Source organism: Epinephelus lanceolatus, chromosome 8, assembly GCF_041903045.1.
Source record: "Epinephelus lanceolatus isolate andai-2023 chromosome 8, ASM4190304v1, whole genome shotgun sequence".
In the NCBI taxonomy this organism is placed as follows: domain Eukaryota; kingdom Metazoa; phylum Chordata; class Actinopteri; order Perciformes; family Serranidae; genus Epinephelus; species Epinephelus lanceolatus.
This window is the reverse complement of record NC_135741.1, coordinates 21621035-21639658: the sequence shown is the minus strand read 5'-3', so window position 1 is coordinate 21639658 and position 18624 is coordinate 21621035. Positions and strand designations below refer to the sequence as shown.

The window sequence follows — 18624 nt, the reverse complement described above, 5'->3', positions numbered from 1 at the left end:
CAAGTGGACAGGAAGTTAAATATTTTTTTAGCGGTTCCTTAGGTGTGTCCACGTCTTGACAGTGCACATGTCTGCCCCCTTCCTTGTGTGTGCCTCTGTGTGTATGTGTCTATTTTCATCTCCAGCCTCATGTATGTTAATATTCATATGGTGGTGGTGGTGGTGGTGGTGGTGTGTGTGTGTGTGTGTGTGTGTCTGTGTCTGTGTCTGTGTGTTTCTCTAAACATGTCCATCATGCGGAGCCCTCTGAGCATGACTTGGCTCTTCCTGATCTAATCAGACCTGTCACATCCATTCAAAAAACACATTTTTCACCCCCGGTGTGTGTGCGTGTGTTTAAGAGTGTGTACATTTGAGGTGTAGATGCCTACCCCTATTATTATGAGTTCATATTGAGCACTTTTGCTTATTTAGTTTGAGATATATATTTCTTATTTTGTTTCAGGACTTCATGACTTGGAGCATCCTGATGTAGCGCTGGCAGACGAATGGTAAGAGTATATCAGCGATACTGTGTGTTTTTGTCACGACATTATCATCTTCATCCCTTATTTTAAATGACAGCGTGATTGGACTGAATCTTGAATATACTCCCTATTTCTTTAGAAATCTATATTCTCACTGCTATACAGCAGTTATATAACAGCTCTGGGATCTGCAGGACTTTGACTTGATGGTTTGTGTCACTCGATGACTTGTGGTCACCAGGATTGGGAAGCAACATCTAAATAAATTACAGTAAACGCTTTTCAAATTAATGCTTGTGAATGGGAAAACCGTCTTTGTTTCACTTCAAAAGTAGCTGAAGGCAACCGCGCTGTGTTCTCCAGCTTGAGTTGTGATTACAATCCTTTGCAGATAATCATCTATGAACTCTGCTTTCAAATGGCTTGTGCCAGCTATGACTGCGTTACGTGTTATGTGCAACCAATGTCTCTATTGTCCGTTCTTGTTATACTGCAGGACGTACTGCAACACAGACGAGCACCCGGAGCACCGCTACCTGTCCCAGATAGAGGCTATCAAACTCTACCTCAGTGGACACGAACCGCACCTACAGTGTAAGTTAAAATCCTCTACAAACCCTCTCTGTCCATAGAATCAATATTTTTCATGTGTTGTGGCTGGCTTGTTTCAAAACAATATAAATATTTGCATCGCTAGGTGACAAGGAGCTGATTCAGGAGGTGCTCTTTGACGCGGTGGTGACTGCCCCTTTGGAGGCCTACTGGACGAGCCTTGTGCTCAATAAATCTGAGTGCGTGACCCACTCTACTCTTCTTTTGCCATCTGCTTGTTGAAAGCAGATGAAAATATTTCTAAATAAATTCAACACACACTGAATCCTATTGTCAAAGACCCGTTTTACACTCTGAAATAGTAATAGTAGTGATATTGCCACAGATATTTGCAAAAATTAAATGTTAACTATAGCTTAGGCTCTTTTAAAAGCTTCTGTTCTAGCCAACTTACAGTTGAGCACAAATGCGGGTGACTGTATGTATTTGTCGTACTACACAGGAACTCTGATAAAGGGGTGGAGATAGCCTACCTGGGCACAAGGACAGGCCTGTCCAGGATCAACCTGTTTGTGGTGCCTGACGAGCTCACAAACCAGTAAGTATTCTAAGAGTATATATTCACTATATACGCATGTGTATACATTTATAAGCCTGGGAGTGCATGTGTTGATTGTCTCTTTATATTTAAATACAGTGGACTCTCCTATGGTGATCACCTGATCATCTGTCCGAGTCAAATTCATCATTTTAAGCGAATAATTATTGTAACCTTTTTTTAAATTTCTCATGCAGATCACCATCTTATTGACATTTTTATGTTTCATTTCATTCATTTCATTTCATTTCATTGATATAAAATGATAAAACCGTCAGCTTCGCTATCGACTGTGTTTTCCTGACTGTTTCAAAATACAGTCGGCCTACAGCTGTTTCTTTACGTGGGCATTGTCTCACCAGGTATTGTCAATCCACATGACAAGGGCAGCTTCAACCACAGGTGCTTTTTCATGTGCATTTCTTTCTCCATCATTGGCAGCCACAGGCTTTGAGGAGACTACACTTTTCATTGAGAGAAAATGACATTCCTTATCCCATTATAATTTCAGTGTGCACACAGAACCAGTCTCAGGTAGCCAGCTGGAAGCAGACAAGGCAAAGTATCATGGTGGGAGTAAAGTTAAAAAAAGGGAAAATAGAATAACTGTAGATTTAAATATTTAATCCATATGCTGTCATGTATAAAAAGACCCCAAATAAAGACAGTAAGCAGACCACTTGATTACTACAAGCAAATTATCTAAACAGCATTTGTGTAGAAATGATTCTGTCTCAAGCTTTTTGAGTGTACAGTGGTTGACCACTGTAACTGTGATCACGATAGGCAGTTTCCACTGTATTATATTACACTGTATTATGTTTGGTGTGTGTGCAACCTCTGTATCATCGTCACCTGTTTCCTGTCTGCTTCAAGAGACTTCCTGACAGCTGAAGACAAAGAGGGGGTGTTCAACGCCGATCACTTTCCCCTGTGGTACAAGAGAGCAGCAGAACAAGTTCCGGGTACCTTCGTCTACTCTCTGCCTTTCAACTCAGGTTAGTTGTGAATTGAAATTTTCAAAGGACGATGAATCAGTTCTCCGTACAAAGTTGAGTTTTAGTTCTACATAGTAGACATTACTAGCATGATACAGTAAAAATGATTGTCACTGTAACACCGGCACCACCAACTGTTTGGAGGTTTATGGAAAATGAAACGGGAAAGAGATATAAGACTCACTATAAAGTAATTTAAAGGAAAGTCACATTTTGTCAAATGCACACATTTAACTTTAGACGGTCTTGCTTTAGAAAGACCCGTTTTCAAATGTCCTCCATCTCCTCTTTTCCTCTTTCACCCATATTTGGTCCTTTTCTCTCCCCATGCATCCCTACCTCCCCTTCCTCTCTTATTAATTCTGGGCTGTGTTCTTGTGGACAGGACTGATTGCTGTGGGTTGAAATAAGATACGTTAGGAAGAGGTTCAGCCCTTTCCATAGTAACTTGGCCAGAGCACACATACAGACACACACACACACAAAAACACACACACACACATACAGGCACCTCGCGCATATGCAGTTTAACTACGTCTCTACGAAATGGTTTCTCCTCCAAAGGGAGAATGTGTTCTCATCTGTCCGCAGCCTCAGGCTTTCCATTAGTGCCAGCTAATACAAGTGGTCTGAAAGCCTCTTATTTACTTGCCGGACTTGCCTTGGATGCACTCTTCCTCTCAGGACTGTGGCAGTGAGCTGTAGCCATGAAATAGTACTCTGTGGTATTTATGTTCAGTGTTTCTCTCTCCAGTCACCCTGTGGTCAGTTCAGAACTAATAGAAGGAATTATGATATGACTGTGATGTGAACTCTCTGTATGTGTATGTGTGTGTGTGTGCCTGTGTGTGCTGTGTTTGCATGTGCTTTTATGTGTGTGGCTTAGGATCAGAAAACAAGAGTGTCGTATTGGCCAGCACCGCCATTCAGCTTCTGGATGAGAGGAAATCACCCATAGCTGCGGGTAAGTGGGGACTCAAGTGGCTCTTTTTTTTCTCTAGCACACACACTTCTACATTGACAGAGGCTGTAATATTCTCTCCTTACACCGCTATGTGGGCTTTGTTTTCCTGGTCTTCGGTTGTCTAACCCTACTTCGTTTCCTCTCTTTGAGTTGAAACACTCACTGCCCACATGTACTGACTGTGCTGCTTTTTTTGTCCGCGTGCTGGCCCCTGCATGTACGTCAGAAGAAGGCGAGAGTGCAACATGGCACAGACGTTTGCATCCAAGAGTATTTATGCCTACATATATTAATAGACGCCAGTTTCATAAACGCCTTTTGTGCATTTGTTTTTTGCCCCTGTGCTTATTTAAGGCATATTGTGGCCTAGAGGATTTCACTGCGGCCTGCCTCATCTCACGTCCCGGTGACTCAGACGCCCCACAATGTCACGCCCGTATAATGCAACTTGGTGCAATCAGCAAGTTGATGGTATGGAGTGAGGCCCTTGTTCTGTTTGCCATCAGCTTGGTTACGGAGGAAAGGAACTGAAATTAAATGGAAGAAGTGGGGGAATTTGAAGGAGGAAAGATACAGGCGTGTGGTTTCACATCAGTTTTAGTTTTGTCTTAGAAAGTTATGATATGACGTTATTCATGACCCACCTCTTTAGTGTTTTTTTAAAGATTATTTTTGTGGGCTTTTTGCCTTTAATGGACAGGACAGTGTGTGAAATGGGGAGACAGAGAGAGAGTGGGGACTGACACGCAGCAAAGGGCTGTAGGCCGGCACCAGACACACCTCTGCTGCAGCGAGGCATTGCCTCTGTACGTGGCGTGCTGGCACTATCCACTATACTAGCGACGCCCCGACCCACCTCTTTCCAAAGGAACTAGATGACTCCCAATCAAGCTTTTGTGTATTTAGTAATAGATTCAATACTTTTACTGTGGCACTGTACAGTATAGATGAAGATGACAAGTTTGAAAATCTGATTGTATTTTTGTTTGCTAGTAAATGACATAAAGAAAGTTGGAAGCACCTGATTTGTCAAAAGTTAAAATCTTTTTTCTGATATGTAGAATTTTCCAGACAGATATGTTAAGCAAAATACAAGCATTTGAATCGGCTAAAATATGCAGAAAGGTAGACAGTAGCTGCAGTTCATGGACAGTATTTCTTCAATCTGATTGTAATCGTTGTGAGTAGAGATTCCAACTGAACTCTTTGTGATCTGAGAAGAAGTGCATTTATGTGCACCAAAGCATTTAATCAGAATATTTTTTGCATACTTGCACAAAGTGGTTCTGCTCGCTGTGAAGTGCCTCATCTGTCAGAAATATAACAGAAAAATACGTTTTTTTCCAACTTTATTGAGAAAATTCAATCTATTCAATACATAATGTATGAAGGAGAAGAAGGGGCTCTGCCTGTTAATGCAATTTAGTAGTAAGTGATGTGTGGTTAACCCAGGTTATTTTGTGTCGCTACAAATTACAGATGTCCCCTAAACACCTCACACGTAGAATATGGCTAGACATTACAATTTGCCCGTGTTCCCTGTGTCTCATATAAAGCCAACTGCTACTTTAAATATTTGATGATTGTTATGTCCAGCAGCTCCACATTGCTGCTGTAACAACGTTCCTTAAGGCTACTGTTTTAAAATCAAAGAGCACTCAAAACAGAATGTAGCACTAGCAGAGCGCTAAATATTTTTTTGAATTTATGAACTATTGCGCCACCTGTGTTCTCTTGAATGAGAACACAGGCGGCGGTCTCCTAAGGGAGACAATAAGGGCTAATCTTATCTCATCTTATCTTATTTGTCAAAATCAGCAAGTGGAGGAGTGAAGAAACAGCTGTAGCAACATGTGCGGCGCACTGCATCGCCTAATGTTACCTCTAAGTGGGGCAATTGTGCAGAAAAAAATATTTATTCCATACAGAGAGAAACAGTTTTATTAAGCGTTTACATGGTTATTTAGCGCTAATATTTTCCTGTTGAATGGATTTGCTGATTTTTTTGAAGGTTTGCACCGCCCCCTTCAACCCCATTGAAAATTCCTCTCGATCAGGCCAGTCTCCTCTGATTGAGGTGCTTACATGAGGCATTCTTATTGAAATTGGGCTATTATTTTGATTTTTAGTGGAATATTAGAGTCCATGTAAAAGCACCCAATGATTTTCTGGCTCAATGCTGTTCCTCAGGCAGCTATGCTTGTAGTGAGGAGACTCCAACTTTCATTATGTTTATCCTCTGCAGACCAGTTGGAAGTCCTGTTTTCCCCGCTGTACCACACAGTACAAATGTCTTGAACGGGCAAGTTGTTCTGTTCAAATACAGTGTACAGTATTTGGAGGACTGCAGTCCTTTCCACCGCCCAATTTATGCCCCAAGGACCAATTTGGAGCACAGCTTTTGCCTCACATTAAAAGCCCCTTCTGATGATTATCTATGTAAGTTCTCCTGTCGACAGACGAGGGCCAGTGATGCCAGTAGGGGAATCACAGAAAAATATCCAGACAGCGGAAAGAAAAAAAAACTGAAGAAAAGGAGAAAGAGGAAAATCTTTTGGAAACGCAGTGATAAAATAAGAGAAGAAATAAAAGGGCAGAGAAAGAGAAAATTATTTCACGGTGCCTGAATGCGTTGACATGAAAGCAGTGCATTGTGGGTACTCTTGGCCTGGGGGAAACCACTGGAGCAGAAGGACAGAGATGGGAGAGTCTGTGTGGTGCCACAGCACGTGCGCACACATAGACACACACACACACACACACACACACACACACATAGAGCATACTTCAGATTTCAAGCAGAGCGGTACACAAGCAGTCCACAGTTTACACCAGCCCACGGTAGTATTTGACACTGTTGACTCGATCACTATTGTTTTAAGATAATATCATTCTCTCCAATCCTGTTAAGCAGCAATCCAAATGACTGATCAGTAACAGGGTTTCATGAATACCCTGTTAATACATCGGGTGCTGATGTACAGTAATGACAATCATGCTTGTCAGATCGGGGGATGTCTGTAACGATGATTTTATATAAGAGAGTCAGATGGGAGGAGAGATGTAGGCTAGAATGCAAATTTAGCGTGGGCTGGTTAGGGCCAGTTTTCACTGCCCTGCGCTCCACTGAGCTGTAGACTTGTGAATACGCTAATACACTAACTGAACAGGACAGGCTGATGACATCACACACCACGGGCCCTGCAGACATCGCTTGAGTCACAATGTTACTGTGTTCGTACATACACGCGTGTGTATTTCAGCGTGTGTGTGTGTGTGTGTGTGTGTCAGTGTTTGTGGTCACATCCTGAGCCACGTGCAGGGAGTCTGATGCCGTAATATACAGAGCCACAAAACTCAGGTCAGGCGTTAAGACCAAAGGCATCTGTGTACATTCATGTGCTTCCATACGACACTGAGTAGATTAAAAATCAACAGCTGATGGCAAATTATCAATATGTGGATATATATAGATAATAATAATAGATTTTTGTGATGTACACAGCAAGCTGCATTAATCTAATAACATTGCCCAAATAGCCTCTCTGTGACATTTTACAAATATTAAAATAATCAAGAGACAGGAATCAGATTGCATTACATAATACTTTAGAATTCCCATGTAATAGTACCAGTGAACTCCAGTAAAAATTAAAAAGAAGGCTGTGCACAGGGCTGGGAATCAGTGCTCAATACCTTTAAAGAGACATTATGCAGGATTTTCCTACAAAAAAAGGAGAGCATTACTTTCATTTTCGCTAATGAGCATGTACACAAATAGCAACTGACAATCCTGCATAGCGTACCATTAAAGGAGCTATATGTAAGAAATCTAAAGCAAATAGTTGTAAAATCCTCCTATTATGTCACAGAGACTAAGGAATAATGTTCATATAACATACTGATCTCACCGACAGCAATAGTACAGCCAGAATATTCGCATTTAAAAAAATTTTTTACAGTCCGCAAATTATGTTTTGAATTTGTGTTTTGGCCTGTTGCGCCACCCACCCCCGTCTACCAGTCACGCAGTCAGTAGAGTCTCAGCACCAGTTACAGTTATGACTGAGCTACAGCAGCACGGCAAGCAGCATTAGCAGTGTCCCAGTACATAGCAATAGCAGCCGGCTCCTCCTCAGCTGTATCCAAGCAGCAGCGTTAGCAGCAGAGAAGCCGGACTTGCTGGAACGGTCCGCTGGAAAACCGAAGATCAAGGACGCGGCCCTGCCACGGCAGCCGCCCGTGGGCAAACAAATCAGTCTCCAGTGTGCCGCTGTCCAGCAACCTCGAATCTGTAGGGGAGGGGGGGCGGACACGACTCATGGCAGTATTTTGAATTTGAGTGCAGTAACCGTTTTGGCCACATTCTTACATACAGCGCCTTTAAGATATCGACCTACCAAGTAGTATCGAAGCTTCTTCAGTCAACCCATACCTGCATATAAGTCCAGTCAGTTGTATAGTACATTTCAAGACATACACATTTGACTTAAGTGCTGATCCTTTTTGTACCCACATCTAGAAAAAAAACATATTTGTATGGTTTAGCTCACAGCCGATCACTGCACACGCTCGTCGATTTAACCCAGTAATGATAAAGTTGGTGATTCAGAGTAAATCAGATAATTACTTCTAATACTTCAGAGTCATCTGCTCTTATGTCAAGACACTGGAAGAATTTTGTGTCATTACTTATAAGTAAAAATTGGCGCATATAAGTACACACGCATGTAAGTACACACACCTATGCAGTCTTGACACATAATTAAAGGAGACTTATGGTGCTTTAACTTGTTTTCTTTCATATATGGTAAAAGTAACCTCGTGAGCAAAAACCTCAGGCTTCAGACCGGCGTGAATACTCTATTTCCAACTGTCAGCTAGTGACAAGTTTCTTTATATGCCACTGCAAGTGTTTACATGATGTAGCTCACACTGCTACATGTAGCTAAACGCTAACCTCTGGGAAACATGTAAACTTTGTTGCTAATGTTGTTAATGTTTCACCAATTTCAGATCACATTCCTGTTGGAACATGTCTGGTTATGTTTAGAAGCATTTATTGGTGATTGTTTAACAAGACAAAGCGCCGTTGTACACAGTCATTCCCTGGCTGCCAGTACACGGCTACATGGATTGGCCCACAGAGTCTAGCATGTTGTATTTGACAGAGTTGGCAGTTAAAACAAAGTATCAAATGAAGTGCTGTATTGGTATCACTATCACTTTAAGGGCACTGGCATTGGTACTTGCATTGTAATTATTTTTAATGATACACATCCCTATATGGGCAATATCCGAACATACATATTATAAAATTTATTTCTCATAAGCAGCAACTCATTAAAATTCTATCAAGTATAATCCACAATATTTTCATAGAAATGTGTTTCACCATTTTCTCTTGTCAGATTATTTGACAAAATAATGCAACAGAAACTTCATCAACCAAAAAGCTAAAAGAAAAAGGTCACTGTGCCGGCAACACACGAAACGGAAAGGGGTAGACACCCATGCAATGCCTACTAATTTCAAGATTACCATGGTAACACTTTAAATGAGGGGTATTTTCCTGCTTTTTGGGGAATTTAGTGTGATAATGTCTTTTCACCAAAGCTTACATGGCTACAGAAAATGGTACTTGATTGATTAAATTGAATTATCATTTTATTCGTTTTAGTTTTAGAAAGTCAGTGAGAAAAGAAGTGGACATGTTTTTTTTTCTTTTTCAAAATTCCCCTCTTTTAAAGATACTGTCTCCAGTTAAAGGTCCACTGTGTAGGATTTAGTAGCATCTACTGGTGAGGTTGCAGATTGCAACTTACTGTAACTTCCCTTGTGTGCCAAGTGTGTAGGAGAACTACTGTTGCTGATACGAAAACATAAATGGCACTATCCAGGGCCAGTGTTTGGTTTGTCTGCTCTGGGCTACTGTAGAAACAACATGGCCAACTCTGTGGAAGAGGAACAGCTCCGTATGTAGATATAAACAGCTCCTTATGAGGTAATTAAAAACACAACAATTCCTATCTTCAGGTGATTATAAGCTAATGAAAACAGTTGTTGATATTATATTCCATTGCTGCTATAGATGGCCCTAAATCCTCCACACTGGACCTTTAGGGATGCATGCCTTCTCAAATTAGTTGCCAGTAGACATATAGTAATCAGGTATAATGTTTCCCTTTATTTTAAATAATACATACTGAATGACACGACTACCATTATGTGATCAGCACTCATTTGATCTCTAAAACTGTAGATCTAAAAGTTTGTGTGTGACCGTGTGCAGCAGGATAATAATTCAAATTCATGAACCTGTAAAGTCATAGAAAAACAACAAGGCAGAGTCCAGGGTTTTGTTGTCGTTTTCGTTTTAGTTTGTTTCATTATTGCTTCAACGAATTTCCCATCTTCAGAAAAATATCCTTTAAGAAAAATCTCCTCAAAACTATATAACATTATTAGGCACAGACTCTTAAATTCTCTATAAATATGTGCATACAGTATACATCTCCACACACACACACACACACACACACTCAACACAAATGAAACACTGACACAAACGCTCTCATTCTTCTTCTCATACTCTCACGTTAATGATACAGACAACTTAGAACAGAACTTATCTGACAGCAGCTGCCTACTATGAGTTTTCAAAATTGCCTCAAAATCAGACTCAAAATGATGAACAACAACCAAAAGACAACAAAGTCTGAAATCCATTTTTTTTTAAATACCAGAGCTTTACTATTATACCTACAAATACACAATTATAAATATATAGCAATTTGTTCCTATCTGTGATATGCATTTCTCAGACAAAATGGAATTGATTCCCTTTGGATTCTTTGGCCTGCCCCTCGGACCCGCATTTAGCAGAAGATACTCTTCTCATCAGTGCATAGTCAAATACCTGTGGAGTTTAGCTACCCAAGTCTCAGAAAGGAGGTGAACATACACACACGCCCGCACGTACAGAATCTCACTCTCTCCTTCTTACTCACACATGCACTAACACACACACATGGCAGCCAAAGAGGATTAGGTTAAAGGGTTGAGGCCCAGGTTTTTAAGTCCAGGGTTCATGCCATCATGTCCTAGGCGATAGCATTCTCCAGTGGTTCCTTCTCATCTGCTGTGGCATGATCTGCCCCCTGCGCTGCTGCCAACTCCTCGTTCTTCTTAAGCTCCCGCTGATATTTGGCCATGATAGCGGCGTAGGCGCAGCCGTACACTGCTGCAGCCAGCATCATCAGACACACGATCCCACACACTACGCCAGTGATGATCACTGTGGCAATTGCGTGGCGCAAGTTGACAGGCCGCTGCCTCTGCTTAGGTTCACACTCTGGCAAACCCCCTCCTGCTCCTGCTCCTCCTCCTCCTCCCCCTCCACCGAAACCCTCCCCCATTGCCATGGGGACATGGACAGTGTGGCTGGAAGGATGAGCATGGTTGCCATGGGTGTGGCCTCGCAGTAGCCTCTCAGACTCCAGGTGGTGTATGTTTGCAAACAGGTAATGGTAGCTTGTGGTCATGCAGGCGTGGAAGAGCTGGTAAGGGACCTTCTGCAGGTCTCTGTCCCTCATTTCTTCCGGCTGGGAGCAAAGCACCTCATCCACCACTCCACCTTAGGATCAGAGTTACACAGTTAGATCAGAGAGGGTTGGTAAAAGAATGAGGGGCACGAGGGGATAGGGACACACACATTAGTCTGTTGTTGTATATTATAAGCACATTAACTTGTGATAAGTGCCGATTTCCTTTTTGGCAGCTCACAAGAGAGGAGGCCACAATCATAATCATCATAGCTGAGCCTAAACCAGCCCCTTACTTGTGATATTTATTTATGTAGGGTGTAATGGCTTACTTTTATGGGCTGTATTACCAAGTGTGATATGATTAACACCTCAATCACTGGAGCCAAATCAGTTGAGTCCATTGGAGACAGCATTGAGCTAGGACTTCATGTGCTGCCCTCTGTTTGGCCCTTAAATCTCTTTATTATTTATCTCTCTCGGTATTCATGTCACACACTTGCCTTCTGCCTGCCTGATTAACCACCGGCTTTCTGTTAAGCATACATCCTTGTATCTGGGTCCATTGTTCTGTTTTGCAGTAATTAGAATATTCAGCCTCTAAGACAAACGCTGTGTCAGGGTAACACAGGCATGTAGGCGGACTGGCCAACTCCAAGTGAGCCTAGCGTTTGCTGTACAGTGGTTATTTTGTTATCTAATGCATGCTGGGGTTGGTCTAGCATGGAAAATAATGTAGTTGAGTTAACTCTTAATCACCCAGATACACTCTCTATCTCTGGCTGTAGAGATCATCACCATCGTCATAGGAGCTGCTGCGTAGAGTGCCTGACATCATAACATGATCCGACATGCACGTGGTCACTTCCCCAAACACAGTACTCATTAATAATAGTATAAAAGCCAAAACAACCTGCATTCTTTCCACAGACACACGCCAAACAATATGAGACACACACATTCCACCATATTTGATAACTGTACTGACCTTCCAGCCTCTTCTAAACCCCGCTGTGTTGATCCCTTCATGTCAAACACTCAGTTATCTCATCTCTCCCCGTGTGTGTATCTCACTAGCTCAAGTTGCAATGTATAGGAATGCACAGATTTGATTGGCTTAGTAGCATCCTGTGAGATGATTTAACGCATAATTCTCAATGATTTATAGCTTACAGATCTCGGTCTGGATAGGATGATGTCTGGGTCTTGACCCGAGGGATGGAGAAGGATTGGAGGTTCACAGGGAGGACACACTTTGGTCATGGTTGGCACAAGGGGAATGGTGTCCCCTTCTCATCCCTCCTCAAATTGTCTACTGATTATAGCCATTTGGAGTCAGCCCTTCTATTTAAAGTGCCAAAATAGGCTCTGCTCTTATTGTGTAAACTCATCATTTCAAAATAGAGCCCAGCCATTTGTGCTCTAGTAGTTCTCGGATACTTGCTTATGTTAAAGGTCAGTATCATTCATAGTGTGCTATTACCAAAATTTACTATGATGCCCAGCAGGAAAGGCTTTGAGATAGATGTTGGAGATGTTACAGACATTCCCCTCAGCTACCGCCTGGAGCTACAAGTGGTCTAACCTTTGAAGAGGTAGGACTCCAGCCAGAGTTTGAGGCCTATGAGCTGGCAGTCACACCTCCAGGGGTTGCCTCGTAGTGTGAGGCTGTCCAAGCGGGTCAGAGCCTCCAACAGGGAACGGTCCAGTCGCGTTAGCCTGTTGTGCGCTAGCCCGAGGTGGCTGAGGTTCCTCAAACTGTCCCCCATGGCTCCAGGCAAACCCCACAGGCTGCAAGAAGGGACACGGCAAGGAAACAAGATCAGGTACAGTGAGTTATGTGGGATCAAGTTTGTATTGTTGGACAAAGGACAAACAACAGTTACAGTTTTGTTGCCTAACCTGTTGTGTGAGAGGTCAAGGTGCGAAAGGGAGCGGATAGGTCCAAGCAACCGCTTATCAAGCTCTCTCAGGCTGTTGTAGGCCAGGCTTAGGCGCTGTAGAGTCCTGAGACCCAGCAGCGCAGTCGGCGAAACAGATGTTATAGAGTTATTAGATAGATCAAGAATGCGGACGAGTGGTATTTCTCGGAAAGCCATCGATCCCAGCCCCCTGATACGGTTATCCTGGAGATACAGTTCTTGGGTGTCCGGATGCAGTCGTCGGGGGATGTCGTATAGGCCTCGACCCCGGCAGTCTACTACTTTGGTGTTGCTGTTGCAGCTGCACTCCTTTGGACAGGCATGTGACGAAGAGAGGAGGGCGAGGAGGGCACACAGCAGTACCACTGTGGAGACAGGGGGATATAACATTAGATTAGACATGCTGTGCTCGTGCATTTGCATCTAAGTATGAAAAATATTTTATTTTCTAGGTTGACGAAAGATGTGAACTCTTTCAGCAACCATCTCTTTCAGCAACCATCTCTTTCAGCGATTGCCCTTGACTGCTATTACATAACTGCATACATTCACACCAGTCCTCAACTGCCATCGTGAAGAGACATTCAAATTCATATCAGTGCATCTGGAAATGAAGTCTGTAGAAAAGAATGCAGCTCACTCAGATAGCACTCTTCTTTGTCTAATAAACAAGAAAGTAAACTTATTACTAATATGCCAACTCCCACTTCCCACCCTCCCTTAGACAGCGGCCCTAGGTGACTTCATCAAAGACTCATAACCCCTCACCCACACTCCACCCACACACAAATCCATACACAGCAGATATTGGGTGTCTGATTCCCTTTGAGATGACTTCACATGGCCATTCCTTCTGGAACATTACAGCCGTATTTATAGCATTGGCTGGACTAGCTCGAGGCTCAATGAAATGTAGCTCCGACCCAAGCCTTGGGAATGTAGCTGGCTCACAAGTTACTCTCACATATCCTGAGCAGACTGAATAACTGCGCTGTGTTTATCTACTGTACATATGCATATAATGTTCTTCAGCAGCCGTGCTCCTGATTGGGTTTGTTTAATGTTTTCTCAAATGGGAATTATCTTTTTCTTTCTGCATCAGGCGACATCTCCCAGTACAATCTTCTCCTAAATGCTGCCTTTGTGATGAGGCAGCTGCAAGTCTCATATCAACCTGGAGCTTATTTGCAGATTGGTAGTAGGGAACACTGTGCAACTATGATCTGTAATAATCAAACAACCATTGAGGGATGTTGATTTGAAAAGGACAGTACGACCTGAATGTTTACATTCAGTGGTCACACCATGCAACTCACATGTTTGCTATTTAGCATGCAGCAGTTATGCAGCAGTACCACTTGGAAAATACAAAGCCTATCTCCTGCTGCTCCCTTTTCTTTGAACAAACATTATTGTAACACTGTGTACTAATTAAAGTGACAGTGTCTCATTTACAAGCATGTAATCATCGCTTTGTCTCTGCCTGGCTCGTGCACTTCTTGCAGTGAACTGTGGTTTGCAGGTTTAGAAATACCCAGGTGCAGGCGCTCCTCTGTCTAATCTCAGGTGTTAGTTTGGTACGGTGGCTCTTGGCAGTGTTGCTGTTATGATATTATGTGGCGCTCGCATCAACAAAAACAATCAGAACACGGCTGGGTTGAGATTTAGCGCACTGTAGTGCAAAGCCCTGTGTTAATTGCATCCTTGTTGGTGAAGTGAGAGTGTTTATGTGTGCATGCAAGGATGCATTTAATCACACGCGCTCACACACGTGTGCACCTACTCATAAACGAACTCATATACATACAATGCATGGACACACATAAACAGCATCAGCTCAGTGGGGCGTTGTAACAGCAGCTCTGGAATGAGGTCAACACAGGAGAATGGCTCTTTGCTCTGATGTGTCCCTCCAGCCCAAAGTACACACAGAGATGCTTGTAATGACATGCGCGCACAACACACACACACACACACACACACACACACACACACACAGCAAGTACTGCTTGAAATCAGCTTGGTAGCAATGTCAAAACCAACTTGCAATGGGGAAACACTCAGAGGAGATGTTAATGTGCAGCTGTTAATGTAAAAGTGTGAATGGAGTGTTGACGTGTGTGCATGTAACTGTTTTAATACAGGAAGTGGTGCAAGCAAAGAGCACTCCATGCTTCATTACTACTCAGTTATACAACAGTTTACACAACATACTAGACTCAGCAGCTGATGGCAGCCCACCTAGCCATGCTCACACACACACACACACACACACACACACACACACATTCACACACACGTAGTCATGTTGTTATTTTCTCCACAGTGATGGAGCTCCTACCTCTCATATCTGCCAGTCGTCCTTGGGCCGCTCGCGTTCAATCTTCTTTTAGCTCCCTTTCTGGATTCTAGTGGCTGTCATTGGTTGATGACCCATTAGCAGTCAGTAGTAGGTTGAGATAAGCTGTCCTGGCTCTCATCTGTGTAGGCTGATATGGTCAATAGGTAGGGATTAGAGAGGCCGAGATCAGCAGCAGAAACCTGTGTTGCCCTCAGGATCCCCAGCACTGCCTGCACGGGCATGAAACCCCATTAGAGCGGGCAGATCAGAGCACAGAGAGCTTACTGCCAGCCAGCCAGCCAGTCTGGGAATCAATGGAGTTAGGGAGCTCTGCTTCTCTCTCTCTCTCTCTCTCTCTCTCTCTCTCTTTCTCTCTCTCGCTCTATATCTCTCTGTGTAGCTCTCTCACTGCCTCTCAGCCTCTCTTTCTGTCTCTTGTATTTTTCTTAATGCTGTTTATTTTGCCTGTGTTTCAGTATCCCCTGTCCTCTTGCTTGTTTTTGTTTTATTTCTGCTCCCCTATTGAATCCACTGTGTGGAGATGGTGTGTCATCTCCCAGTGGACAGCTGCTCCTCTTAAATCATAGCGGGCGCAAACATGTACACTGACATTCACGTTACCTCTTGTCGCTCTGGCAAGAGTTGAACAAGACCAAAATTAGCTCTGGATTGCGGTGTGTCAAATACACAAATACTCAAAACATTTCGACACACAGTGAACACAGTCAGGAGGATGCCCGTTGCCGTGGCATGCTCTGATGATATTATGCATGAGCCGTGGGCAGAAGGGCTGGCAGAACACGCCCCCAGCACAGCAACACGGAACGCACGAATGCACACATACGCATGCACGCACGCACACAGCAGGATATTAAGCTGTTGCAGTAAATTCATGTGGATTTTTTTTTTTCTGCATGTAAATGGATTGACAGTTAAGCTTATATGACCTCGTAGGTCGCTTAAAGGAGAAGCAAAAAAATGGACAAAGGAGACAGGAACAAATTAATGATGGAATCACTTTTAACGATGAATATGATTAAGCTTACACGCTGACCTTGTCTTGTAGTGCTCTCCCTGGTATTTGCCCTCCTGTCCATCCATATTTATGTCCTTTCTTCTGCTGAAGGGCATGACAATTATTTTCATTCTGTCACATAAAGTAAAACGTGAAGTCAGTATGTGTCACCAGTTTATACTGAGTTGGTTAATTGTGGTAAATGTGTGAAAATATTTGCCTTGAGCAAATAATGCACACATGATTACAATTTAAAAATGCATGTATTAGGGTCATGCACCTGCATCCATGCTCACTTGCACACTTGAGCGGTCATGTGCACCTCCATAGGCAAATACATCCTCAAATGTGTGATGACACCTCTCTATTTGCTAAAAGCCCATATTGTTGATGTGCACAGACACTTTGTGGTGTTTGTGCTGCAACGTCTCAAAATGTTAAGCATCAAGTTACAGAAAAAGAAAGAGAAAACATGCCCTTCTTTTCCTCCGCTAACCAGATTGTCATATATTATCACTATGGGTGTCCCCTGTGATGCATTTAATGCATGTGGCATTATGGTCTTAAGGGCAAACTACAAGGATGATTTGCTTGTGATCTTTTCTAATTAATTGAGAGCTATTTGAGATTTGGCCACCATAGATTTATTTATTTATCTATTCAAATGTAAAGGACTGAACTGTCTGGTTTAAATCTTTGGATTTATGCAGCAACGCTAAGTCTCAATTTCGTCTCAACCTCTGCACACAGGAAGGAGAGGTCAGTGGAGCCTAAGTCTTGTACACTGCTGGCATCCTTAACAGCAGCCTCCTGTTCTGCTCGTCCTCTGAGTGTTGCTCAGCATCTTGACATGATCCGCCCCTGCGCTGTGTAGCTGCCGCGGAATGCACCGCCACTTTGCAAATCACTACATCTCTCACACGGCCCTGTGTGTTTGTGACACTAGTGTGTGGGTTTGGGCTCGTCCTGAACGTGCTGTCACTGGGATGTGAATTGATGCACACACATTCAAAGAGAAACACACAACATCACTTTCGCCGTTGCTTCGGCATGTACATGAGCACATACATGCACACGCTCGGATTCACCCTCCCGCTGATGGATGTATACGTTTTTACAATCCTTATTAGATTCCCAAATATCTGTAGGATTTAAACCAGTTGTCATCTCTTCCTGCCTGGGATTGGTGATTGGGGGGGGGGGATTTGGAGTGGATTTTACGTCTCTTCATCTTTGGACTCATAAACCCAGCTCAGGGCATAAATACCCCCAGTTCTTAAATCACACCTAGGGAAATTAAATGTTCCCCCATAGTACAGAAAATTCCTGAGCATTAGTGAGACAGATTTGGGCTTTTCTCTTTCTGCTTTGAGCCGACTTCCAGGTAGCAGCCAGCATCGGTGCACTTTTAACCTCTAATATAATTTAACGGAGCAAACCCCTGTGCTGCTTGTGTTGGATTTATTTTTCCATAAATCGTCCTTGCTGAACAGATCCTATATTATGTAACTATATTTGAAATATTGTTTTATTCATTTTACAATTTTATATCACATCTTCAAAATTGTTTGAAGGCTGTGTGTTTTAGAATTCTGACAACATTTGACCTTGTTATCTTTTTTCCTTCTCAGTTGCTATTCCCTTTGTTTTCACAGCTCTTTAAGAGTAGATGATGGTGTATCTTTTATTGGTTTAATGATCTAGGTTCTCCCTGGTTTTATACCATGTGTGTTTCCATTGCTGTTGCCCAGCATCTTAAATTAGCCTCTCCTCCTGGGTTTTCCATGTGGGTGTAGAAATGGTGGGCTGCTGAAAGGATCTGGCAAAGCTTATGACGGGATAATCTGCACCTGTTCCTCTGGGCACGGGCTAAAACAGGCCACAGCAGCACCCCACTGCACACTGCACTTAAACAATCATGCGAAATGCACAAGTACACCCCAACAGAAGTGCAAACCAATGGAATATTTCTCACTGATAATGTTCTCTTCACGGGTTGGCGTCCAGTGAAGCTTTCGGAATATATATGTTTTTTAAAATCCTCTGGTTTAAGCTTTTAAGGTGCAGTCAGCGAGTTTCTCCTCACGGTCCGCTAGCTGTCCATTCTGTGTGTGCGCTGAAAATAAAAATCCGGTGTTGTTCATACGCAGCCCTGGCTCTGTAAATGGGAAACAAACAATGCGGCTCAGACCGAGTCACACAACATTATTCCAGCCAAACGAG

The 18624-nt window shown here is 42.9% G+C and overlaps 2 protein-coding genes across 4 annotated transcripts in view; one reads left to right on the top strand and one right to left on the bottom strand.

The window, feature by feature from the left end:
- Window positions 1-18624, top strand: part of cacna2d3a (calcium channel, voltage-dependent, alpha 2/delta subunit 3a) — a 151711-nt gene that overhangs the window by 110508 nt on the left and 22579 nt on the right. For all 3 annotated transcript variants that reach the window (XM_078170001.1, XM_078170000.1, XM_078170002.1), the window contains 6 exons: window positions 446-491; window positions 964-1061; window positions 1165-1258; window positions 1522-1617; window positions 2494-2615; window positions 3502-3579. In XM_078170001.1, coding sequence (XP_078026127.1) covers window positions 446-491; window positions 964-1061; window positions 1165-1258; window positions 1522-1617; window positions 2494-2615; window positions 3502-3579 — 534 coding nt within the window. The remainder of the gene's footprint in view (window positions 1-445; window positions 492-963; window positions 1062-1164; window positions 1259-1521; window positions 1618-2493; window positions 2616-3501; window positions 3580-18624) is intronic.
- On the bottom strand, window positions 9747-16079 carry lrtm1 (leucine rich repeat transmembrane protein 1). Its single transcript, XM_033629256.2, has 4 exons — window positions 15387-16079; window positions 13026-13410; window positions 12709-12914; window positions 9747-11215 (listed from the first exon to the last, which is right to left on the bottom strand). Exons 1-4 carry the CDS (start codon window positions 15391-15393, stop codon window positions 10683-10685), a joined length of 1131 nt encoding a protein of 376 aa, XP_033485147.1. The 5' UTR covers window positions 15394-16079; the 3' UTR covers window positions 9747-10682.